Source organism: Chionomys nivalis, chromosome 10 (genome assembly GCF_950005125.1).
Source record: "Chionomys nivalis chromosome 10, mChiNiv1.1, whole genome shotgun sequence".
NCBI classification, from domain to species: domain Eukaryota; kingdom Metazoa; phylum Chordata; class Mammalia; order Rodentia; family Cricetidae; genus Chionomys; species Chionomys nivalis.
Genome location: NC_080095.1, coordinates 40,790,361 through 40,815,736, shown reverse-complemented (window position 1 = coordinate 40,815,736; position 25,376 = coordinate 40,790,361). Strand labels below are relative to the sequence as shown.

Here is a 25,376-nt window from a genome sequence, read left to right as displayed (position 1 = left end):
TTAAAGATTTTCAGACTACATGCCAATTCCACACCATTTTATATCAAGTACGTAAATCATAGCAGTTTGGGGGTCCAGCAAATGACTGTAATATCAAAATCATTATACTACCATGGCTGAGCTCCCCTTCTTAGCATGTAAGTCATAGCACTTTAGTTACAAACTATTTACTGGTTAAATCTAAAACTGATAAAATATTTAAAGCAAATACACATCTATCTTTCTGATATCTTTTCAAATGAATGAGGATTCTTCTAGCAAGGAAACTATATTTGGGTTTCTGTTAATATGATAAGCACACAGCCTTAGTGTTTCAAAAGTTGATAAAATAGTTACATTGGGACTATAATTTTTAACAATGATAATCATAAAAATATGTAAAAATGAGACCACCTGTTATAAATAGTTCAATAAACTTACATTTCTTAAGCCCTTAACTGTATTTAAAATAAAGTACTTTAATTTATTATTGTTGGGTTCTGACTCTTTAGTTTATTTATTTTATTTTGTTTTTTCGAGACAGGGTTTCTCTGTGTGACTGTTCCAGAACTCCCTCTATAGACTAGGCTTGGCTCAAACTCATAGAGATCCACCTGCCTCTACCTCCTGAGTGATGGAATTAAAGGCATGCACCACTACTGCCTGGCTCTTTATTTTTTAAAAAGGCAATCAAATCCTGATATTTTGTTTTTTTACTCTCACAAACATTGGCTGTTTATTACAGTTTGAACAGGAATATCCTCCATGGTTCCTGTGTTAAAGACTGGGTTGCCAGTGAATTGGCTTTTGGGAATGATCATATCTCTAGGACTCTGACCTAATCAGCAGCTTGATCCTTTGTTGGATTACTGATGTGATGACATTATTGGGAAGAGAAGCCTCGCTGGAGAAGTGTGTCATGGAGGCACTCCATTAAGAAATGTAGCTTGTCCTGCCCCCTTCCATCTCTTTCTGCTTCCCAACCGTAAATGTTTTGGTCCTGCATACCCTCCCACCATGACATGCTCGCTCACAGGCCAGGAACCCATGACGTCAGTGACGACACTAACCCTCTGAAATCAAGCCAAAATTAATGTGCCCTCCATTTAATTTTTTTCTCTAAGAAAGTTGTCACTGAAATGCAAAGTGTCCCTTCTGTTTGTCACCAGTGGTGTGCTTGTCTCTAAATATTGGCCAGTCTGAAGGTTAATGTGGTCTTCGTTTTAAAGGTAAGGAAGTGCATCTTATGGAAGTTTCTAGCAATCAGCGTGGAGGTACAGCTCAGCAGCCTCCAGTCTCCCCCCTGTATGAAGCTACCATCCTTAATCTGTCTTTCCCCATTTTAATTATTCACAAAGCCAGTGTCCATCAATGTCTGCCATGTCTCACGCAACCCAACAGAATGCACATGTGTGTGAAGTACATCCATGTGCTGTGAATTCCCCAATGCCTATCCAGAAGCTCTCCAGGACAGTAGTCAAAGCCCTGGGGGAGAGAGTGATGCGCTTCTTTCACTCCTGCAAACTTGTTATAGAATTTCTGGATTTGTGGCAGGTTGCAGGAGGAAGAGGATGTTAAAAAGCACTGTATGTATAGCTTACCTAAAAGAGTGGGTCAGGAAACATGCTTGAGACCTGGCTCCTGCCAGGCATAGTGGTTCATAACTGCAATCCCAGCATTCAGGAGGTGGAGACAAGACGATCACTGGAGAGAGATACATGGATGACAGTCAGTCATTAACGTCACACAACTTTTGTTAGAGGTGTGTGTGTGTGTGTGCCTACATGCATGTGTGCGTGCATGTGTGTGCATTCCCACTTTGCTCTGTTTTCCCTTTAAATTGGAATTTCCAAAATAGACAGAAAAAAAAGAAAGAGAAAATGGGGGAGAGTTTAGGCCTTGGAGCAGCTATAATGGACACAATAGAAGTAAAGCTTTCAGTATTTAGAAGTTGGAGCAAAGTTGTTTCGCTCTATCCTGAGTGCGCAGTAGCCTGGAATCAGGTCCAACATTGACACACCCGAGCGTTCACACAGGGTGCTTCAGTTGCCTCCATGCTGAGAATGCAGCCTTTAGATTGAAAAGAAAAGACAGGGACAGCTGCATCCTTGCTACCCGTCACTCAGGGCATCCAAGAGGCAGATGCAGGAGAGCTAGAAACCTGAGAGGACGGTGGACGGGCATCCTAAGCTGTCTTCCCCTCATCTGCAGCCATCAGATGACACCGGGATGGGGAGCCAAGGCAGTCGACCTCAAAGGCTCATCTTGTCCTCTGGTCAGGGCATCGCCTGCTCTCTCAGACTCTGTGTTTCTCTCACTGCCTTTGCTCTGTGCAGCAGGGCAAGGTTCACATACACCAAAGTCACTGAGTCCTGCATTCCCCAGGTCAGTGTGTGGGCGATGAGATTTAAGGTTAACTCAGAGGCAACGAGCCAACAGAAGTCTATCCGTGATGGGCTGCGCTGCAGGTGTGCTCAGAGGCAATGAACCAACAGAAGTGTGTCCGAGATGGACGGTACTGTGGGTGTGCACCTCCCCCTGACAGAATGAAGGGCAAATGTCTCTATAATACAAAATATGAAGTGTCTAGCAAAATCCCATGCAAATCAACACCTGGAAATTGAATCTTTGTTGACAGGTGTAAAAGACTATTAGGAAAACCAGCACACAAATCGAAAAACACAGCAGCAATCAGAGCCACAGACTCAAGATTAATCACACATATCCAGTGACCAAAGACAATTAAAAAAAATATTCTCTCTAGTGGCCATGATCAAAAACATTGATGACAAATAATGCTGGAGAGGCTGTGGGGTAAAGGGAACAGTGCTGCATTGCTGGTGAGAGTGCAAGCTGGTACAGCCCCTTGGGATATTAGTATGGTTATTTCTCAGAAAATTAGGAAACAACCTTCCTCAAGACCTAGCAATGCCACTTTTGGGTATATACCCAAAGGATGCTCAATCAATCACAAGGACATGTGTTTAACTATGTTCATAGCAGCATTGTTTGTCATAGCCAGAACCTGGAAACAATGTAAATGTCCCTCAACCGAAAAATGGATGAGGAAAATGTGGTACATTTACACAATGGAATATTAACAGTAGAAAAAATAATGACATCTTGAAATGTGCAGGCAAATGAATGGATCTAGTTGTAAGGAGGCCACTTGTTCATTTCCCAGCTGCCCAGACTTCCGAAATAATCACACAGAAATTATATTATTTAAATCATTGTTGAAGTATGAGCGGCAGGGCTGCATCCCCGGCACCCGGCCGCCCGCATGGCTTAGCTTATGCCCCGAAATAATTACACGGAAACTGTATTCTTTTAATCACTGCCTGGCCCATTAGTTCCAGTCTCTTATTGACTAGCTCTTACATATTGATCTAACCCATTTCTAATATTCTGTGTAGCACCACGAGCTGGCTTACCAGGAAAGATCTTAACCTGTGTCTGTCTGGAGTGGGAGAATCATGGCGACTCCTGACTCGGCTTCTTTCTCCCAGCATTCTGTTCTGTTTACTCCACCCACCTAAGGGTTGGCCTATAAATGGGCCTAGGCAGTTTCTTTATTATTTAACCAATGACCTTCCTCCATCAAATCATTACCTGGCCCATTAGCTCTAGCTTCTTATTTGTTAACTCTTACGTCTTAATTTGTTCATCACATGAGGTCATGGCCTATCAGCAAAGTTTCAGCACATCTGTCTCTGGCACTGGCTCCATGGCTTCTTCTGACTCCGCCCTCATTCTCCCAGCATTCACCCTAACTTTCCCTGCCTAACTAAGTTCTACCTTGCTATAGGCCAAGCCAGTTCCTTCATTCATTAACCAATAAAAGCAACACATAGACAGAAGGACCTCCCAAACCAGATCTAGAAAACATCATATTGAGTGAGGTACCCAGAAAGACAAATATCATATGTACTCACTCATAAGTAGTTTTTAGATATAAATCAAAGAAAAACAGCCTACAAATCACAATCCAAGAGAACCTAGACAACAATGAGGACCCTAAGAGAGACATACATGGATCTAATCTACATGGGAAGTAGAAAAAGATAAGATCTCCGGAGTAAATTGGGAGCATGGGGATCATGGAAGAGGGCTGAAGGGGAAGGGAAAGGAAGGGAAAAGAGCAGAGAAAAATGTATAGCTCAATAAAATCAATTTAAAAAATATTCTCACTAGCATGCTCACGCTTGGTATCTGAGATACTGTATACCAATTTAGAAGAAAGAAATAAGATGATCTTAGAATTTTTCCTAAAGATTACAATGCAGAAAATATATTTAAAAAATCGAGGCATGGACGATTACAAAGCACACCCTGTTTTCCTTATAGATCTGTGGTAGCTGAGGTGGACAAACTCTGAGACACTGTAAGGTTCACTTCACTTGAATTTAGGATAACAGAAATAATGAAAAGGAAATGTCCCACCAAAGCTTCCAAGTCATTTGCACTCAGGAGGCACACAGTGTGTTTCAGCAAACCTGTCTCTGATGTATCAGAACTAAAGCCAAACATGGTAGATAACAGGAGACCAAAGAAAGAAAGAGATGCTTCCAGAAGTAAACCGGATAAAATTTCCTAGGGACTTACAGACAGAAACATGTCTTGAGCAGGAACATGACAGGAAGATTGATATGGGATTCCCCTCTGTATGCTGTGAATACCATTGGTTAATAAAGAAATTGACTTAGGCCTGCACAGGGCAGAATAGAGGTAGGAGGGGAAACTAAACTGAATGCTGGGAGAAAGAAGGCGGAGTAAGAGAGAAGCCATGTAGTCCTGCCGGAGACAGACGCCAGAACTTTACCCGGTAACCCATAGCCATGTGGTGATACACAGATTACTAGAAATGGGTTAAATTACAATGTAAGAGTTAGCCAATAAAAAGCTAGAACAATGGGCCAAACTGATTTAATTAATACAGTTTCTGTGTGATTATTTCAGGGCTGAGCAGTTGGGAAAACAAACAAGCAGCCTCCGAGTACAGAAGATGATTTGTATCCAATCACAGGCAAAGGTAGGCTATGCGAACCAGAATGGAGCTAGTCCTCTCTGTGTTATCATTTTCAGTTAAAAACAACCTGAGCAGCAGCAGATGGCACAACATGCTTAGCTGACTGTCTCAATGACTCTGCTTGTCCTAAGTAGTTGGGGTATGTGATAGAGTAAGCCTATACAAGATAGTAGTTATAACCAAGGTACCAATAATAATGTCAAGTGGACACAGTGTCACGAATGATGCCTCTGATATGTACAGAGAAGGCTTGACAATGAGATGAGAAGAAAAATTCAAAGATTCCTAGTGGAAGCTGGGTAGTGGTGGTAGCACACGCCCTTAATCTCAAGACTTGGGAGGCAGAAACAGAGACAGACAGACAGAGATCTATGAAAGGTGGTGACTTCTAGAAGATCTTTAGGCCACTGGGAGTGTGCCTATCAGTGGAGTTGTGAAATCCTAAAGTCTTTCTTTCTAACTTGCGATGCAGACATAGGTGGACCTCATTTTGCTATCTGGTATACCAAGATCTTAGACTGGATTACAGACACGTTAAACATTTTCTCCTCATAAGTTAATACCCTGGATATCTCATTGCAGTATTGCGAACCTGACTAAAACAAGTATCTTTTGGAAAGAAAAAAAATGTCTGTAGCAGAAGAAAGACTCCTGGCATCTGGTAGTGAGAGAGCTTGTCATTTTCTTTTTCTTTTCTTTTCTTTCTTTCTTTTTATTTATTTATTTATTTATTTATTTTGGTTTTTCGAGATAGGGTTTCTCTGTGTAACAGTCCTGGCTGTCCTGGAACTTGCTCTGCAGACAAGCCTGACCTCTAACTCAGAGATCCGCCTGCCTCTGCCTCCTGAGTGCTGGGACTAAAGGTGTGCGCCACCGCCACCGCCCAGCCTGGGTCTTGTTTTTATAAGGATATGACCACACAATTCTGTGTATAAGTTCTCTTTACACAATCGACCTGTTCTCGTATGTAGTTTGCTATGTTTCAAAGTGTCTCTCAAAGCTTGTGTGGTAGAAACTTAACCACTGGTAGGTAGAAACTTAGGGAGGACTCTGTGCTGGTAAACGGAGTGGGTTATAGCAGGTGTGGGTTATCTTTAGTTTTCTCTTTGAAGGCTGAGTTTAGCCATTTTGTTTTCTTGCATGCTTTGTCTGTGGGTTTGTTTAAAATAGGACCTCTCTATGTATCCCAGGCTGGCTTTGAATTATAATGATCCTCCTGTCTCTGGGTCATTACACCCAATTTTAGTGCTGTTTGCTTTTCGCTAGTGAATGACATGTGACCAAATACTGACCTCCAACTTCAACTTGGACTTTCCAAAACTCAAAACTATCAGAAATTTCTTTATTGCCAGGCGTTAGTGGCACATGCCTTAAATCCCAGCACTTGGGAAGCAGAGGCAAGTGGATCTCTGTGAGTTTGAGGCCAGCCTGGTCTACAAGAGCTAGATCCAGGACAGGTTTTAAAGCTACAGAGAAACCCTGTCTTGAAACCACCCCCCCCCCAAAAAAAAAACTGCTATAAATTATCCAACATTTCCTATTTCCTTAGAGTAGCAAAAGTAGCCTAAAATGAAAGTAAGAGTTGTTTGTTTGCTTTTACAAAAAACTGATACCTAATCTACACAAGGATCTGACTTTGCCTCTTATTCACCTAGTGTCACTACCAATCCACGTAAGCAGAATCTTGTGTCCTGACTTGACCCCACTGCTACTCTGACTTCCCCTGTCAGTCTGCAAACACCAGCACGGTTTCTGTCTGTTTTCCCTGAGAAGCGCGACCGACGGCTCGGGATCTCCCAGAGACCGACCAGGACGGCTCCACAGCAGGCCAGGCTCCGCTCCGGACTCGCGTGGAGCTCCCCAAGACCTCCGGCTCCAGCTCCAGTCCTAGCATAATGGCAACGCTGAGCCTGGAGCCCGCGGGCCGCAGCTGCTGGGACGAGCCGCTGAGCATCGCCGTGCGCGGCCTGGCCCCCGAGCAGCCCGTCACGCTGCGAGCCGCCCTGCGCGACGAGAGAGGCGCGCTCTTCCGCTCCCACGCGCGCTACCGCGCCGACCCCCACGGCGAGCTGGACCTGGCGCGCGCGCCCGCGCTGGGCGGCAGCTTCGCGGGGCTCGAGCCCATGGGGCTGCTCTGGGCTATGGAGCCCGATCGGCCGCTCTGGCGCCTGATCAAGCGCGACGTGCAGACGCCCTTCGTGGTGGAGCTGGAGGTGCTGGACGGCCACGAGCCCGACGGCGGGCGGCTGCTGGCGCGGGCGGTGCACGAGCGCCACTTCATGGCTCCCGGGGTGCGGCGCGTGCCCGTGCGCGAGGGCCGTGTGCGCGCCACGCTCTTCCTGCCTCCAGGTGAGCAGCCCTCCCCTGGGGAGCCAGATGCAGCTCCTGGGCCTTTCTGCCCTGTCTACCATTTGTCTCTGGGCTTTCTCCTTTTCTTCTGTTTATCTTACTTTCATCTTACTCTCTGGGTGGCCATGTGGCTGTCCCTCAAAGCCCTCCTCTCCTAGGTCTTGCTCCTTGATCCTCTTCCCAGATTTGTCCTCCTATTTATTCTCTCTACCTGCCAACCCTGCCTAGCCTTTCTCCTGCCTCACTATAGGCCTTTCAGCTCTTTATTAGAGCATCAGGTGTTCACAGAGTTAAATAAATGTAACATGAAAGAATGCAACGCATCTTTGCACAATTAAAACAAATGTTCACTACATACAAATGTAACACATCTTAAAATAATATTCCACAACAATCCCTAGTGCGGCAGGTTTTGATGGCCCCAATATTGCTGCAGAAGATGGAAGGGATGTGAACAGCCTGGCAAACAGCCTTAGAATAGAATAGCTACGTATTTACGCAGTAGCACAGATAACTCCATCAGCACTAAAGGGTCGTTGATAAGAGATTACCGTGATGACTTTCCTTGACTTCCTCATGGGCATCCGTGTTTCCTTCCAGTTCTAATAATCCGGTGTGGTAGTTTGAATGTGATTGGCCCGCATAATCTCAGAGGAAGAAGCACTGTTAGGAGGTGTACTTTCTTGGAGTGGGTGCGGCCTTGTTGGAGGAAGTGGGGGTGGGCTTTGAAGTTTCCAGTGCTCAGGATACTGCCTAGTATCTCAGTTCACTTCCTGTTGCCTGCAAGATGTTGTAGCACATCTCAGTTGGGTGTGGCAGCACATGCCCTTAATCCCTGCACACAAGAAGCAGGCAGATCTCTATAAATTCAAGGCCAGCTTGGTCTACAGAGTTAGTTCTAGGACAAAGATACACAGAGAAATCCTGTCTCGGGGGAGTGGGGGAAATGTAGTAACACAGCTCAGCTCAGCTGGCTGCCTGCATGCCGCCATGCTCCCCGTCATAATGATAATGGATTGAGCCTCTGAAACTGTAAACGAGACAACCAATTAAATGTTTTCTTTTTGGGAGTTGCCATGGCCACGGTGTCTCTTCATAGCAGTAGAAATTGTAACTAAGACAGATGCCTACCTGAAAATTACAAGATTTGAACTGGAGAGATGGCTCAGGGGTTAAAAGCATGGGTTGCTCTTGTAGGGACTATAGGTTCAATTCCCAGCACCCACGTAACTCCAGTTATCGGTATCTGACTATCTCTTCTGGCATCCTTGGGTTCCAGGCACAGAGGTACTAAACATAAGCATGGAAGCAAAACATTATTTCAGATAAAATAAGAAACCTTTTAAAATAAGTTTATAAAAAATTACAAGCCTTGGGACAGAATTTACAGACATTACATAAGATGTAGAATTCCTTTAAAGATTTTTTTTTACAGGTATACCAATGGAGGACTTTCATTTCATAATAGCTGAGAGATCAAATGATCATATTTTTATTACAAGCATCAAAGAGATTTGGGGTGATTTAGGTAAGAACATATTTGAAGGTCATAGATGTGAGAAAACAATTGATAAGGATATTGGAAAATAGTAAACTACCTCTCCCTCTCCTGTCACTCAGAAGCTATGGGCCCCTCTGTTGTGATATCCAGTGAGGTCTTCTCTCAGAGAAGGAGAGGAGGTTTGGATTCCTATAACTTCTCTTCCTTGCTCCCATTTACATAAAAAAACAAATTCTTCAATTTATTTGAGGACTACTGGCTCTGTTTTTGTTTTTCCTAAGGAAATGGAACTTTTCCTGGGATCATAGACCTTTTCGGAGTTGGAGGTGGCCTTCTGGAGTATCGAGCAAGTCTGCTGGCTGGGAAGGGCTTTGCTGTCCTGGCTCTGGCTTATTATAACTACGATGACCTCCCCAAGGGCATGCACACATTCCACCTGGAGTACTTTGAGGAAGCTGTGAACTACCTGCTCAGTCACCCTCAGGTTGGTTGTTATTTTTGTCTTTTGGTTTAGAACTATGTTCCTAAAACATCCACCCACCAAGAAGCATTGTGAGACAACCAAATATTCATTTTCAAAGTAGAAATCAAAGTAAATTTGTGAACTGGGTGATATTTCAGGGCATTTATCTGGTCGGGCAGTCTGATGATGAAATACCTCAGATAGAAGTGAGGTCTTGTGGTATCCTAGAAAGGGAGCCTGCTGGGTCACGGGCACATTCAGCATATAGTGGAAGATACCAGGTTGAACAGGTGACTCAGTCATTAAGATCACTTGCTGATCTTCCAGAGGACCAGAGTTGGGTTGCCAGCACCCAGGTCAAGTGGCTCATAATTGCCTGTAACTCCAGCTCCTGGAAGTAGGAGTCAATCTTCTGGCTTCTGAGTGTAGCTGTGCACACACACACACACACACACTATCTAAAACAATCTGACTTGACTCAGGCATACCACAGAAGAGGTGGGTCCCTTAGCAGCATTATTGTTTTGCATGAGTGTGTCTCCACCCTTGGTTTTGTTCTGAGCACTAAATGATTCATAAGTCCCTGCAACAGGACCAACCATAAACTGATAAATGTCATTCACTTGGGAAACAATAGAGGAGTTATAGGGGGCTAAAAGTGAGGAAGACCAGGGCCAAGGCAGGGATGGCTGTGCAAGAAAGAAAATCATTCAGTGTGAACAAGGATATAAGAGGCCATGCCTGAAGAACAACAGAAGCGAGAGTTGGCAGGAAGAGCCTCCCTGTGCACGGGGCAAAGCCTGTCTGCCTGTTAGAGGCAGAAGAGCTGCTGTCTGGGAGCTTATGGTGTTGTAAACATTACAATGAAAGCCTCCTCACTGGTCCCACATAGACCCATTCCTGGCTCTACAATCATGTAATTGTGTAACTTCAGTAACCCTGTCCCCACCTGTCAGTGTCCAAAGCCTGTCAGTGGTTTTGAATAAACTGTTCTATTTCCCTAAACACCCTCTTTTAGAAAACAATTCTTAATTTGAATAAGAATTTTTTGTTTGAAGCATCTCCCTCTTCTCCAGTACACGCATCTTGAACTCTTACTCATAACCAGAATCTCACCTCAGTTTACTGTGATGCTTGCTGGGTGATCATAAACCCATGTGAATGTAGTGCCCAGCACTGTAAATACATCACAGATAAATAGAAAAGTTTTGGGGGAAGGGGGAGGGAAATGGGAGGAGGTGAACATTTTACTTTTAAGGAAATATAAAATTAAAATAAATAAAAAAGAAAAGGTTTTCCTGACTTGTCCACATTCTTTCTTTGACAAATTCATGCTCAGGAATGTACCTATTATTTTTCATTTGAAGCTTCATGTAACCACGGTGTTACAAAATGTGCCTTTACACTGTGTGAACATGTGTTAATGTGACTGGTTTAATAAAAAGTGGGATAGCCAATAGCTAGACAGGAAGAGACTAGGTGGGACTCTGGGACAGAGAAGTCTGGGGTCAGAGGAAAGGCAGAGTCTCCAGGCAGACACAGAGGAAGCAGGATGGGCAGCACAGAATACAGGTATCCAAGTCACATAAAAGAATGTAGATTAAATGATATGACTTCATGTAAGTTATAAGAACTAGTTAGGAACAAGCCTAAGCTAAGGCTAAGCATTTATGATGAATGAGAAATCTCTGTGTGGTTATTTGGGAGCTGGCAGGTGGGGCAGAGAAAGACTAGTTACACTGTGGACTTAGCACTGAGCCTCATCTCACCACTAAGGATTTGAAGAGACCTAATCACCTTTCAAAACCAGGATGGTGCAGAGTGAGAGTCAGGCTCAGGGCCACCCTCCATCCCTAGGTTGGCACCACTAACTGCCCTACCCTCTAGATGCACTTCTTCCCTTTCTTTTCTCTGTCTCTTTCTTAGGTCAAGGGACCAGGAATTGGCCTGCTGGGGATTTCCAAAGGGGCTGACCTCTGCCTCTCCATGGCCTCTTTCCTGAAAGGCATTACAGCGGCTGTCATAATCAATGGCTCTATGGCCAATGCTGTTGGAACATTGCACTACAAGGATGAGACCCTGCCGCCTTTGAGCATTAACATGAATCGAATCAGAGTGACCAATGATGGCCTTAGAGATATTTTGGAAGTCCTGAATTGCCCTTTAGAAGGCCCTGACCAGAAGAGCATCATCCCTGTGGAAAGGTCTGACGCCACCTTCCTGTTCCTTGTGGGTCAGGATGACCGCACCTGGAAGAGTGAATTCTTTGCTAATGAGATCTCCAAATGCTTACAGGCCCATGGGAAGGAGAAGCCTCAGATCATCTGCTACCCAGAAGCAGGGCACTATATTGAGCCCCCTTTCTTCCCTTGGTGCAAGGCTTCCTTACATGCCAGTTTTAACATGCCTGTCCTCTATGGAGGACAGCCCAGGGCTCATGCCATGGCCCAGGTGGACGCATGGCAGAATCTCCAGACTTTCTTCCACAAACATTTGGGTGCTGAAGCGAGGACAATCCCAGCAAAACTGTGATTTTTTTTGTGAGTAGTGAAACTTCTGATATTGATCCCTCCTGAGAATGGCTGCCACTGTTAGGACGTGCGTGTATTTTTGTCTCCTTTAATAAAGTCTTGAGTTTCCCCACCCCCAAAGGTTTTATGGACCGAGTCCTCATTGGTTTGAGGACACAGTGGTTTCTACCTTCTTATGGCAATGAAGATTGAGCCCAGGGTGTGTGCATGGTGGGCTAGCTCTCTGCCGCTGAGCTATCCCACTCTCTCTTAGGGGCTGTGGTTTTGCAGAGACTTGAGAGTTTGAGGAGCACATCTGCTCCTGGCACAGCATGTGATTTAAAACTGCAGTTATAGGAGGAGAAGTGAACAACATGGACTGGCCGTGCCTGCTACATAACGCGGTCCAGCAACTATGTGCTAGATGACTGTAAATAAATCTGTAACTGCTGCACAAGAAAGCATGTGCAGTGGCCCCTGGTGTCAGTGAGATCCACATGGCAGACTCTACCGCCAGTGGGTTGAATTATTTGAAACTTATTCCGGTCATTATATCTTAGACTCTATGGAACGATTTAGGAGCTATTTGTGCAGCGCTAGTGTTACACTTAGGGACATAATTATTCTGGATGTGATCATAATGTTTTAAAGATTTTCAGACTATATGCCAATTCCACACCATTTTATATCAAGTACGTAAATCATAGCAGTTTGGAGGTCCAGGTAGGCAACCCCCAGTGAATGCCTTGGAGCAGCTATAATGAACCCAGTAGAAGTAAAGCTTTCTGTTTTCGGGAGTTGGAGCAAAATCTACATCGAAGGATAAAAATACAAGATCTCCTGAGTAAATTGGGAGCATGGGAATCATGGAATAGGGTTGAAAGGGAGGAGAGAGGAAAGGAGGGGACCAGAGAAAAATGCATAGCTCAATAAAATCAATAAAAAAATATTCTCACTAGCATGCTCACGCTTGGTATCTGAGAATACTGTATACCAAATTAGAAGAAAGAAATAAGATGATCTTAGGATTTTTCCTAAAGATTACAATGCAGAAAATATATTTAAAAAATCGAGGCGTGGACAATTACAAAGCACACCCTGTTTTCCTTATAGATCTGTGGTAGCTGAGGTGGACAAACTCTGAGACACTGTAAGGTTCACTTCACTTGAATTTAGGATAACAGAAATAATGAAAAGGAAATGTCCCACCAAAGCTTCCAAGTCATTTGCACTCAGGAGGCACGCAGTGTGTTTCAGCAAACCTGTCTCTGATGTATCAGAACTGAAGCCAAACATGGTAGATGCCAGGAGACCAAAGAAAGAAAGAGATGCTTCCAGAAGTAAACCGGATAAAATTTCCTAGGGACTTACAGACAGAAACATGTCTTGAGCAGCAACATGACAGGAAGATTGATATGGGATTCCCCTCTGTATGCTGTGAATACCATTGGTTAATAAAGAAATTGACTTAGGCCTGCACAAGGCAGAATAGAGGTAGGAGGGGAAACTAAACTGAATGCTGGGAGAAAGAAGGCGGAGTAAGAGAGAAGCTATGTAGTCCTGCCGGAGGCAGACGCCAGAACTTTACCCGGTAACCCATAGCCATGTGGTGATACACAGATTACTAGAAATGGGTTAAATTACAATGTAAGAGTTAGCCAATAAAAAGCTAGAACAATGGGCCAAACTGATTTAATTAATACAGTTTCTGTGTGATTATTTCAGGGCTGAGCAGTTGGGAAAACAAACAAGCAGCCTCCGAGTACAGAAGATGATTTGTATCCAATCACAGGCAAAGGTAGGCTATGCGAACCAGAATGGAGCTAGTCCTCTCTGTGTTATCATTTTCAGTTAAAAACAACCTGAGCAGCAGCAGATGGCACAACATGCTTAGCTGACTGTCTCAATGACTCTGCTTGTCCTAAGTAGTTGGGGTATGTGATAGAGTAAGCCTATACAAGATAGTAGTTATAACCAAGGTACCAATAATAATGTCAAGTGGACACAGTGTCACGAATGATGCCTCTGATATGTACAGAGAAGGCTTGACAATGAGATGAGAAGAAAAATTCAAAGATTCCTAGTGGAAGCTGGGTAGTGGTGGTAGCACACGCCCTTAATCTCAAGACTTGGGAGGCAGAAACAGAGACAGACAGACAGAGATCTATGAAAGGTGGTGACTTCTAGAAGATCTTTAGGCCACTGGGAGTGTGCCCATCAGTGGAGTTGTGAAATCCTAAAGTCTTTCTTTCTAACTTGCGATGTAGACATAGGTGGACCTCATTTTGCTATCTGGTATACCAAGATCTTAGACTGGATTACAGACACGTTAAACATTTTCTCCTCATAAATTAATACCCTAGATATCTCATTGCAGTATTGTGAACCTGACTAAAACAAGTATCTTTTGAAAGAAAAATATGTCTGTAGCAGAAGAAAGACTCCTGGCATCTGGTAGTGAGAGATCTTGTCATTTTCTTTTTCTTTTCTTTTCTTTCTTTCTATTTATTTATTTATTTATTTATTTATTTATTTATTTATTTATTTTGGTTTTTCGAGACAGGGTTTCTCTGTGTAACAGTCCTGGCTGTCCTGGAACTTGCTCTGCAGACAAGCCTGACCTCTAACTCAGAGATCCGCCTGCCTCTGCCTCCTGAGTGCTGGGACTAAAGGTGTGCGCCACCGCCACCGCCCAGCCTGGGTCTTGTTTTTATAAGGATATGACCACACAATTCTGTGTACAAGTTCTCTTTTCACAATCGACCTGTTCTCGTATGTAGTTTGCTATGTTTCAAAGTGTCTCTCAAAGCTTGTGTGGTAGAAACTTAACCACTGGTAGGTAGAAACTTAGGGAGGACTCTGTGCTGGTAAACGGAGTGGGTTATAGCAGGTGTGGGTTATCTTTAGTTTTCTCTTTGAAGGCTGAGTTTAGCCATTTTGTTTTCTTGCATGCTTTGTCTGTGGGTTTGTTTAAAATAGGACCTCTCTATGTATCCCAGGCTGGCTTTGAATTATAATGATCCTCCTGTCTCTGGGTCATTACACCCAATTTTAGTGCTGTTTGCTTTTCGCTAGTGAATGACATGTGACCAAATAATGACCTCCCACTTCAACTTGGACTTTCCAGAACTCAAAACTATCAGAAATTTCTTTATTGCCAGGCGTTAGTGGCACATGCCTTAAATCCCAGCACTTGGGAAGCAGAGGCAGGTGGATCTCTGTGAGTTTGAGGCCAGCCTGGTCTACAAGAGCTAGTTCCAGGACAGGTTTTAAAGCTACAGAGAAACCCTGTCTTGAAACCACCCCCCCCCAAAAAAAAATCTGCTATAAATTATCCAACGTTTCCTATTTCCTTAGAGTAGCAAAAGTAGCCTAAAATGAAAGTAAGAGTTGTTTGTTTGCTTTTACAAAAAACTGCTACCTAATCTACGCAAGGACCGGACTTTGCCTCTTATTCACCTAGTGTCACTACCAATCCACCTAAGCAGAATCTTGTGTCCTGACTTGACCCCACTGCTACTCTGACCTCCCGTCAGTCTGCAAACACCAGCATGGTTTCTGTCTCTGTCTTCCCTGAGAAGCGCGACCGACGGCTCGGGATCTCCCAGAGACCGACCAGGACGGCTCCACAGCAGGCCAGGCTCCGCTCCGGACTCGCGTGGAGCTCCCCAAGGCCTCCGGCTCCAGCTCCAGTCCTAGCATAATGGCGACGCTGAGCCTGGAGCCCGCGGGTCGCAGCTGCTGGGACGAGCCGCTGAGCATCGCCGTGCGCGGCCTGGCCCCCGAGCAGCCCGTCACGCTGCGCGCCGCCCTGCGCGACGAGAGAGGCGCGCTCTTCCGCTCCCACGCGCGCTACCGCGCCGATCCCCACGGCGAGCTGGACCTGGCGCGCGCTCCCGCGCTGGGCGGCAGCTTCGCGGGGCTCGAGCCCATGGGGCTGCTCTGGGCTATGGAGCCCGATCGGCCGCTCTGGCGCCTGATCAAGCGCGACGTGCAGACGCCCTTCGTGGTGGAGCTGGAGGTGCTGGACGGCCACGAGCCCGACGGCGGGCGGCTGCTGGCGCGGGCGGTGCACGAGCGTCACTTCATGGCTCCCGGGGTGCGGCGCGTGCCCGTGCGCGAGGGCCGTGTGCGCGCCACGCTCTTCCTGCCTTCAGGTGAGCAATCCTCAGATCTGTGCTCTTAGCCTAGACTGATCTCTGTTCCTACATAAACCTGGTGGAACAGTCACATAATTGTGGTACTTCCGCATTCCAAAGCCTGCCAGTCGTTTTAAATGGAAAATTTTCTAGCAAGTCTCATCTCTTAAGCCACCATGAATACCTCAGCTTTATGCTGAAGAGGGCATTCAACTTTAGAGTATTGAAATCCACTAAATGCCGCAGTGCGGGTGCATTTTAAGTAGCGATGTAATCAATAACTTATGCCTGTAGTTATAGTGACTTTGGTCTCCTTTCACATCGAACTTTCCAAGATCCTTACACCCACAAATGAAGACTATGTACCCTAATCATTAAAACGCATATGAATGTCCCTGGCAGTCCTCCCCCATCTGTAAACAAGCTGATGATGCTTCTCAGCCTAGGGTGACTTTTGCCTGTCCATGAAGACATTTAGCAATATCTGCAGAGATTTTTGTTTGTCAAAAATGAAGGCAGGAAACGCTGTTGCCATCTAGCTGGTAGGGTCCAAATACTGAACAGCCTCAGAACAAACTATCTTGTTCCAAATGGATACAGTGGGCTAGGGAGATCACTTAGTTGGCAAAGTGCTTATTTGGCAACCATGAAGACTCGAGTTCGGGTCCTCAGCCCCTCAGGACCCATGTTAAAAGTTGGGCACCATATTCGATGCCTATAACCACAGCCTGGAAGAACAAACAGAATTCCTGCGGCATGTTAGCATATCATTCCTGCCTGCCGGTGAGCTCCAGGTTTAGAACTAGTCTCCAAAAGTAAGGTGAAGAACCATTGAAGCTGGGTGGTAGTGGCGTACGCCTTTAATCCCAGCACTTGGGAAGCAGGGGCAGGTGATCTATGTGAGTTCAAGGCCAGCCTGGTCTACACAGCTAGTTCCAGGACAGCTAGAGCTGTTACACAGAGAAATCCTGTTTCAAAACAACGACAACAAAAGAACTATTGAGGAAGATACCCAATATTGATCTTTGACTTCTACACACACACACACACATACACACACATACATTTGCCTAGGGGTGCCCTGGTGAAAAGGAGATGGGTGTGTGCTGGGCTAAGGTTCATCAGGTGATCCTATCTGCAACAGTTGGAACATTAGGTATTTCTTTTGTATAGTCTGTTCCTGGGTGGTACCTGAGTAGTCTCTGATGAGCCTGTCATAGCTAGGCCCTACAACACACACATCAGGGCACACTCACATTCACACACAAGCTCAAATACTCACATGCATGTCACATACATACACAAGTGGATTGCGGTGATTGGAATAAAAATGGCTGCCATAAATAAGAGGTGTGGTCTTATTGGAGTAGGTGTGGCTTTGTTAGAGGAAGTGCATCACTAGGGAGTGGCTTCAAGCTCTCAGAAGCTCAAGCCAGGCCTCGTGACTCAGTGTCTCTTTCTGATGACTGTGAGTCCAGATGAAGAACTGTCGGCTCCTTCTCCAGCACCATGTCTACCTGCATGCCACATGCTTCCCACTGTGACAATAATGGGCTAATTTGAACTGTAACCCACCTGGTTAAGTGTTTTCCTTTATAAGAGCTGCTGTGGTCATGGTGTCTCTTCACGGCATGGAAAGCCTAAGACATGGATACTGTTCTGATACTGGCAAACCCTGGTCTGAGAGAATAGGGTGCAGTCTGTAAACAGTGGAAAGACATTCACTGGCATACCCCTCCAATCACAGAAAAGGGCTAGAGTCACGGCGGTACACAGAATTTTGAAACTGAATTTGGTGGTTGTTGTACAAAGAAAGAAAATGTGCCTCTTTCTTACAGCTCTTGGGCACTTTCTAACCTGAACTAGAGGTTGCTTGGTACAGCGGGAACTCTGCAACTGGAACGGAGTCTTACTCCATTTCTCTGTCTCTGTTTCTGGAGACTTCCACACGACTTTAGTAGGAGCTCTGTAAGTCACCCTGACTGACTCAGTCATCCATTAAGAGTATTGTCCTAGTCACTGTCCCGCTGCTGTGAAGAGACACCATGACCGAAGCAATTCTTCTGAAAGAAAGCATTGAATTGGGGGTTTGCTTACATTTTTCGAGGTTTAGTCCATCATCATGATGAGGAGCATGGCAGAGTGTAGGCAGTTGAGAGCTACATCCTGGTCCATAAGCAGAGAGGGCAACACTGGGCCTTGTGTGGGCTTTGGAAACCTCAAAGCCCATTCCTAGTGATGCACTACTCCCAATAAGGCCACGCCTCCTAATCCTTCTCAAATAGTGCTCCCCCCGATGACAAAGCATTCAAGTATATGGACCTCTGGGGCCCATCCTATTCAAACCACCACAGTGTTATAAAGTCTTTCAGTAAGGACAAGTAAACAACATGATTTCCAAGTAAATTATTTAAATAGTGTGGTGGCATACATTTGAAATTCCGGTACCCCAGAGGCAGGGGCAGGAGGATCAGGAGCTCAAGATCCTGGTTTACCAAGCAAGTTTGAGGCTAGCATGCACTGCATAAGACTTAACAAGAGGGAAATGAATAAGGAAAAAAAAGAGAGAGAATGAGAAAAGAAAAACAAACAGAAAATTTCATTGTCTACTGTGTGGCCTGTGCTGGTTTGAATGAGCATGGCCTCCATGGGCTTATATATTTGAGTACCTTGTCCCCAGTTGATAGAGCTGTTTGGAAAGGATTAAGAGGTGTGGCTTGTTGAGGGCGGTGTGCTTGTGCTTGTGGATCAAGAAAAGAGCTGTCAGCTACTGCTCCAGTACTGCCTGCTCCCGTGCTCCCATACCAGCCCCTCCCGTGATTATCATATATTCCAACCCTCTGTAATTGTGAGCTCCAAATTAGATTCTTTCTTTTATTAGTTGCCTTGGTCATGCTAATTTTATCACAGCAATGAAAAAGAAACTAAGACAGGACCTACCAAAATTTGGGGCAAAATTTTTAGCATAATAGGAATTACCCTTATCCAGAGAATACAGTGTGGCAGGTACTCTGAGAAGGACATGCAGGCTAAGGCACCAGGGAGAACACGTCTGAGACAAGCTAATCCAACTCAGCCTTGGGGACACATTGGAAAGACTGTCTGGAAGGGGTTGAACCTAAAGTGAAGTCGGCAAACTGAGAAGTTGAGCAGATCAAAGTCAGGAGAGAGAGAGATAGTACAGTAGATGTAAGCATTCAGGGGTCAAAACAACTTGGCAGGTGCAGGGTGCCCTTTTTTAAAGGTAGAAAAGATGACAAAGAGAGGGGAAGACCCTCTAGTAACCCCGAGTGAACATATAGAGCATTCGCAGATACTCTCCGAGGAAACTGAAAAAAGTGTTTGGAAGACATGTGCTATTTTAAAACTTTGTTATTATTTATGACAAATTCTGGGGGAAAAACATTTTATTCCACTTTTCTTTTCTCTGTAGATTATTAAAAACAGCCAGCCAGATACAGTGGTGCACACCTTTAATCCTAGGAGGCAGAGGCAGGCTGATCTCTGTGAGTTTGAGGCCAGTCTGGTTTATAGTGAGTTCCATGCTAGCCAGAGCTACATAATGAGACCCTGTACAAAAAAAAAAAAAAAAAAAAAGAGCCAGATGTGGTGCCACACATCTGTAACTCCTCTGTTGAGAGGCAGAGGCAGGAGGGTCAAGTTCCAGGCCACCATATACAATGTAGTAAGATCATGTCTCCAAAGAAATAAAGTAGGAGGGATCCTGATTCTCAGATATTTCCCGCCACCGCATCCCTGACTTCAAAGACTTTTTCTTGTTAATTCCCAAAATCTGAGCTGGGCGATGGTGGCGCATGCCTTTAATCCCAGCACTTGGGAGGCAGAGGCAGGCGGATCTCTGTGAGTTCGAGACCATCCTGGTCTACAGAGCTAGTTCCAGGACAGGCTCCAAAGCCACAGAGAAACCCTGTCTCGAAAAACCAAAAAAAAAAAAAAAAAAAAAAAAAATCTGAATCCCCAAATCTCTTTTGAGCAGCTAAGTCGTTTTGTGATGTGCTGTGTTGTGCTCCACAGGCAAGGGGAGGTTCCCGGGGATCATCGATTTGTTTGGAAGCAGCGGTGGGCTGTGTGAATACCGAGCCAGCCTCCTGGCTGGGCATGGTTTTGCTGTACTTGCTCTGGCTTACTTCAGATTTGAAGACCTCCCTGAATATTTGAGTGATGTGCACCTGGAGTACTTTGAAGAAGCTGTGGCCTTTCTGCTGCAGCATCCAAAGGTGAGGTCTAGTGCTGTCCTTAATACAAAGGAGGGGAGGGGAGTGGACTCAAGGCCAGAGCCAAAAGCCTTGTCAGGAGGCTGGGCATTAGAGATACGAAGGGAGGGCCAAGCAGTTCCTCAACAGTGGCTAAGACTATTCCTGTCTCTACCCATCTTTCCTATCTCTTAAGATTTGACTGTTTAGTTTCTTTCCTAACTACCATAACTCTAAAGCACTGCACTACGGAACTGCTAGCCATGGGCTGGATAGATGGCTCAGTGGTTAAGAGCACTGTCTGCTCTTCCAAAAGTCCTGAGTTCAATTCCCAGCAACCTGATGGTGGCTCACAACCACCTGTAATGGGATCTGGTACCTTCTTCTATATAGCAGGCAGGTAGGCATACATACATACAGGCAGAACACTGTATACATGCTATGTGATGAATATTATTGTACAAGCTAGTTTTATGTCAACTTGACACAAGCTAGAGTCATCAGAGAGGAGGGAGCCTCAACTAAGAAAATGCTACCCTAAGATTGGGCTGTAGGTAAACCTGTAGGACATTTTCTTTATTAGTGACTGATGGGGGAGGGCCCAGCCACTTGTGGGTGGTTCCATCCCTGGACGGATGGTCCTGGGTTCTATAAGAAAGCAGGCTGGGGCTGGAGAGATGGCTCAGAGGTTAAGAACACTGACTGTTCTTCCAAAGGTCCTGAGTTCAACTCCTAGCAACCACATGGTGGCTCACAACCATCTGTAATGGGGTCTGGTGCCCTCTTCTGGCCTGCAGGCATACACACAGACAGAATATTGTATACATAATAAATAAATAAATAAATATTTTTTTTAAAAAAGAAAGAAAGCAGACTGAGCAAGCCGTGAGCAGCACTCCTTCATGGCCTCTGCATCAGCTCCTGCTTCCAGGTTCCTGTCCTGTTTGGGCCTTTCACCTGATGAGGAGAGAGAATGAGTTGTGGTCTATTCATCAAGATAGAGAAAATATGTAACAGTTTGTTCATTAGTTTAGTTGATAAGGGCCTTTATATGTACTCTTGACCTGGTCTTTATAAATATCAGATGGTGCGTATACTCAGAAATCAATTCATTTGTTTATAACGGGCACGTTTCAGTTTTGTAGAGTATCGAATAAGGAGGACAAAGAAGTTATAGCCGAGACAGGTTCTCGGAGAATATAAACTCACTGCACACTTTCCACTCGTGAACTCTACACTTGTTCTCTCTCCTCAGGTGAAAGGCCCGAATGTCGGCCTTCTTGGTTTCTCCAAAGGCGGTGACCTGTGCCTCTCGATGGCCGCTTTCCTAAGGAACATCACGGCCACTGCCATTATCAACGCCTGTGTGGCCAACACAATAGCTCCTCTGTATTACAAAGGTCTGTCTGTTCCTGATCTCGGCTGTGACATAACAAAACAAAAGACCATGGAGTCAGGCCTTTTGGATTTGGGGGATATTTGGAACAATCCATTGGAGGAACCTCACCACCAAAGTCTTATTCCACTGGAAAAGGCCCAGGGACCCTTCCTGTTCATTGTGGGCTTGGATGATCATAACTGGAAGAGTGAATCCTATGCTCATATAGCCTGTCGACGGCTACAAGCTCATGGAAAAGGCAGGCCCCAGATAATCTACTATCCAGAAACAGGCCACTGCATCGACCCACCTTACTTCCCTCTTTCCAGAGCTTCTGTGCATGCAGTGTTGGGTGAAGCAGTGTTCTATGGAGGTGAGGCCAGGGCTCACTCAAGGGCACAGGTGGATGCCTGGCAGCAAATCCAGACTTTCTTCCAAAATTATCTCAATCGTGAAATACCTGAGAAGCGCAGCAAAATATAACATTGCAACTTTAAACCAAAAGCCATGTGTGAAAGCTCTAATCATGCAAATTCCTTTGGACTTCCAGAGTACTAAGGAGGCTTTTTTTTTTTTGTAGTCTCATATTCACATCCTTGTGTAGACAAGGATGACCTCGAACTTCTGATCCTTCTGCTTCCATCTCTTCAGTGCTGATATTATAACCATACACTTACGCTATCATGGTTTTCTGGGTATACACAAAACTGCTCACCAAGCCAATTCTAACTAATAAAAAAAAGTTTCCTCAGAGGTAACAGTGAGAGTCAACTGTAAAACTTGGAGTATAATCATCCACCATGTATTCTAGCTTCCTATGATGTAAACTCTGGGAGTTTCTGCTTCAACTCATCCCTAGGCAGGCCTGCTGCTGGAGAGACACTAGGGATGTCTAACCCAAACAGGTAGACAAGATTCCAACATCTGTAAAATAAGTGCAAAGCTTAGAAATCAGTTCTCCCGAATTCTTAGTCATATTAAAAGCATCAAGTAATATAAAAGTTGTCTCTTCAAAGATGCCTCCGTAGTAGCAAGTAGATCTCCATCTCAGGCTCTGCCGGGCTCTATGTGGTTGCTCTTGAATAAGCTGTTAATCTCTCTAACCCTCCATTTCTTTATCTGTATAGTGGGAAAATAACAAATACTGCATTGAGATGTTATGATTAAATCAGACAATCCCCACGAGCCACTTAAACAGTTGACCTGAAAAGTATTAGCTGCTCTTTTTTTTTTTTCCTGATGAGGATACTGGAGGTGAGGATACTGGAGGCAAGAAGCGTTGAGAAGCTCATCTGGAGATAGAGCTGTTTGCTGCTCAGTAAGGAAGCCCGATGACCTGAGTTCAATCACCAGACCCCATGGAAAGGGGACAGGAGAGAAATGGTTCTACAAAGCTGTTCTTTGACCTCTCTAAGCACATAAACATCACACACACACACATATATATACACAGACACACACATCACACACACATATATCCACACAACACACACATATACAGACACACAGACATATACATCACACACACACATACACAATTTTTTTTTTTTTTTTTTTTTTTACAAAATCTGGTTGATGGAGGAACTAAATCAACCCACCCCAAAACCCGTGGATTTCATTGATTAGTTGACTCTATTTGTCCTGAGATTTTACCTTCTACTAATGCTGAATTACAGTGTGGGAAGTTCAAGCCAAGCGACAGCCACAGAATGAAGGCTCCGAAAGCCAAGTTGGAGAGCTTAGGTTCAAACATTTTGAAAATGATTAAAAAAAAAAAAAAAAAGCTAATAATTTTCCCTGACACTTAGTGGCATGCAGCGGATGTGATAAACCTGAAATGAGTTCAGTGAGACTTTTCAAAAGGAAAACAACAAACAAGTCGGAGTGCAAGGAAGTCGAGACTATGGTTAACAGAGTCTGGAAAGAGGAGAGAAGAGGGCACGGAGAAAGGGTGATGAAGGGGTCTAAGTTCCAGGTAGATGACAGGAAGAGGTGTGCATCCTTCACAGCAGGGTGCTAGGAATAGTGATAACGTGCTGTGTGTTTTCAAAAGTTAGAAGGAAAGATTTTGAATGTATTTTTTTTTACCATAAGCATGATAAATATTCGCGGAGATATGGTTAACCTGGCTTAAACATTGTACGGTGTATTTATGTATCAAAGCTTCACACATCAGTCCCTTTCTGTTGCTGTGACAAAATACAGTGGCCAAAAGCAACTTATGGTTTCCAATCTCACAGGGCTAGAGTTCATAATGACAGGGAGGGCATGAGAGCAGAGGGCTGGAGCAGGAAGCTGGAGCAGGAAGCTAGCTAGTCACCTTTCTATCCACATGGAGGAAACACACACATGCACACACGCGCCCACAAAGACAGAGAGAGAGACAGAGAGAAAAGGAGGGTGCTGGGAGTGGGTAGGCTACAGACTCTCAAAGCCTGTCCCCAGTGACATTCTTACTCCATCACACCTTCGTATCCTATAAGTTCCACAACATCCCCCAAAACAGCAACTGGTGACCAAGTATTCAAATATGTGACTCTATGGGGGACCTTTTCCCATTCACATTATCACAGCATGGTACCCCCAAATATGTACAAATTCTTGTTTTTAGACACTTTAAAATAAATTTTTAAATAATAAAACATAACCAAATCCAACCTATTGTCATCTTTTCCTTGATAAACGCAATATCCTTGAATGCACGTCTGGCTGGCTGAAAAAGGCTAATGGACAATCCGAAAAAAATACATGTCTGGGTTAACCGCTGGCTATTTAAAAAGACTTGTGCAGCTGCACTTGGTGGTCCTTTAATCCCAGCCTCTTGGAAGGCTGAGGCAAGACTGCAAGTTCACAGTCTTCCTGGGTTACAGAGCTAGTCCAATCTGGGTACTTAATTGAAACCTAGACTCAAAATGTCAGAATAAAGGAAAGTGGCTGCAGATGTGGCTCGGTGGTAGAGCTCTTGCTTTTGTCTAAGTCGTCTATACGTTCTAGACAACTGAAAATGCAGACTTCTTTTTTTCTTATGTATTATGTATACAATATTCTGCATGTATGCCTGAAGACCAGAAGAAGGCACCAGATCTCATTTTGGATGGTTGTGAGCCCCCATGTGATTGCTGGGAATTGAACTCAGGACCTCTGGAAGAGGAGTCAGCTGAACCATCTCTCCAGCCCCCAAAATGCAGACTTCTTATATCTTCTAAAGTATCGTTTAAGTTATGCTATTTTTTTAAGTTAGGCTATTTTATATGCTCATTTTATTTAAAAAAAATTTTAGATTTATTTTCTATGTGTTAGGGGAGAAGTGTCACTCCAGCCCCTGGCATCCATATACCCAAAGAGTCTAGGATATTCAGGTTGGGACTCCAACCCAAGCCTACTCCCGTGGAGTTGCTTCTGTCCATACTCTGACTTCAGCAGCAGGAGATTCCCATTAACAAGGAATTAAACTTAACAATATGTATGAGTGTTTTGCCTGTATGTGTGTGTGTGTGTGTACACAATGTGGGGCCACATTTTATTCAAAACTTAGCAGAAAACACAGATTATATATATAATAGGCACATTCTTCACTGTATGAAATTCAAGAAGTGCAGAAAAAGTAGCATTTCTCTCAGCTCCTTTCCCAATCCCAGCTCTCTTCCAAGGCAGCATACTGCTGAAGTGACTATCTTGCCCTAACTTCTCTTTGTACCTGCTTAAGTGCTTTTCAGCCCCTGATCATTCTGAGAAGTCATGTCCACTTCGGCTATACATCCGGGACTTTCCATGACCCTTACCATGGCCCAGATATATAACCAAAATGACTTCT

At 44.6% G+C, this 25,376-nt stretch overlaps 2 protein-coding genes across 2 annotated transcripts; both read left to right on the top strand.

Annotated features, from left to right (window-relative positions):
* The first annotated feature begins 2,487 nt into the window (after window positions 1-2,487).
* On the top strand, window positions 2,488-11,853 carry LOC130882253 (acyl-coenzyme A thioesterase 5-like). Its single transcript, XM_057782164.1, has 4 exons — window positions 2,488-2,494; window positions 6,782-7,357; window positions 9,140-9,342; window positions 11,248-11,853. The coding sequence occupies exons 1-4, from the start codon at window positions 2,488-2,490 to the stop codon at window positions 11,851-11,853; spliced, it is 1,392 nt and encodes a 463-aa protein (XP_057638147.1).
* Window positions 11,854-12,328: 475 nt separating this feature from the next.
* On the top strand, window positions 12,329-22,400 carry LOC130882252 (acyl-coenzyme A thioesterase 6-like). Its single transcript, XM_057782163.1, has 4 exons — window positions 12,329-12,347; window positions 15,410-15,988; window positions 20,006-20,208; window positions 21,440-22,400. The coding sequence occupies exons 1-4, from the start codon at window positions 12,329-12,331 to the stop codon at window positions 22,043-22,045; spliced, it is 1,407 nt and encodes a 468-aa protein (XP_057638146.1). The 3' UTR covers window positions 22,046-22,400.
* Window positions 22,401-25,376: the final 2,976 nt, after the last annotated feature.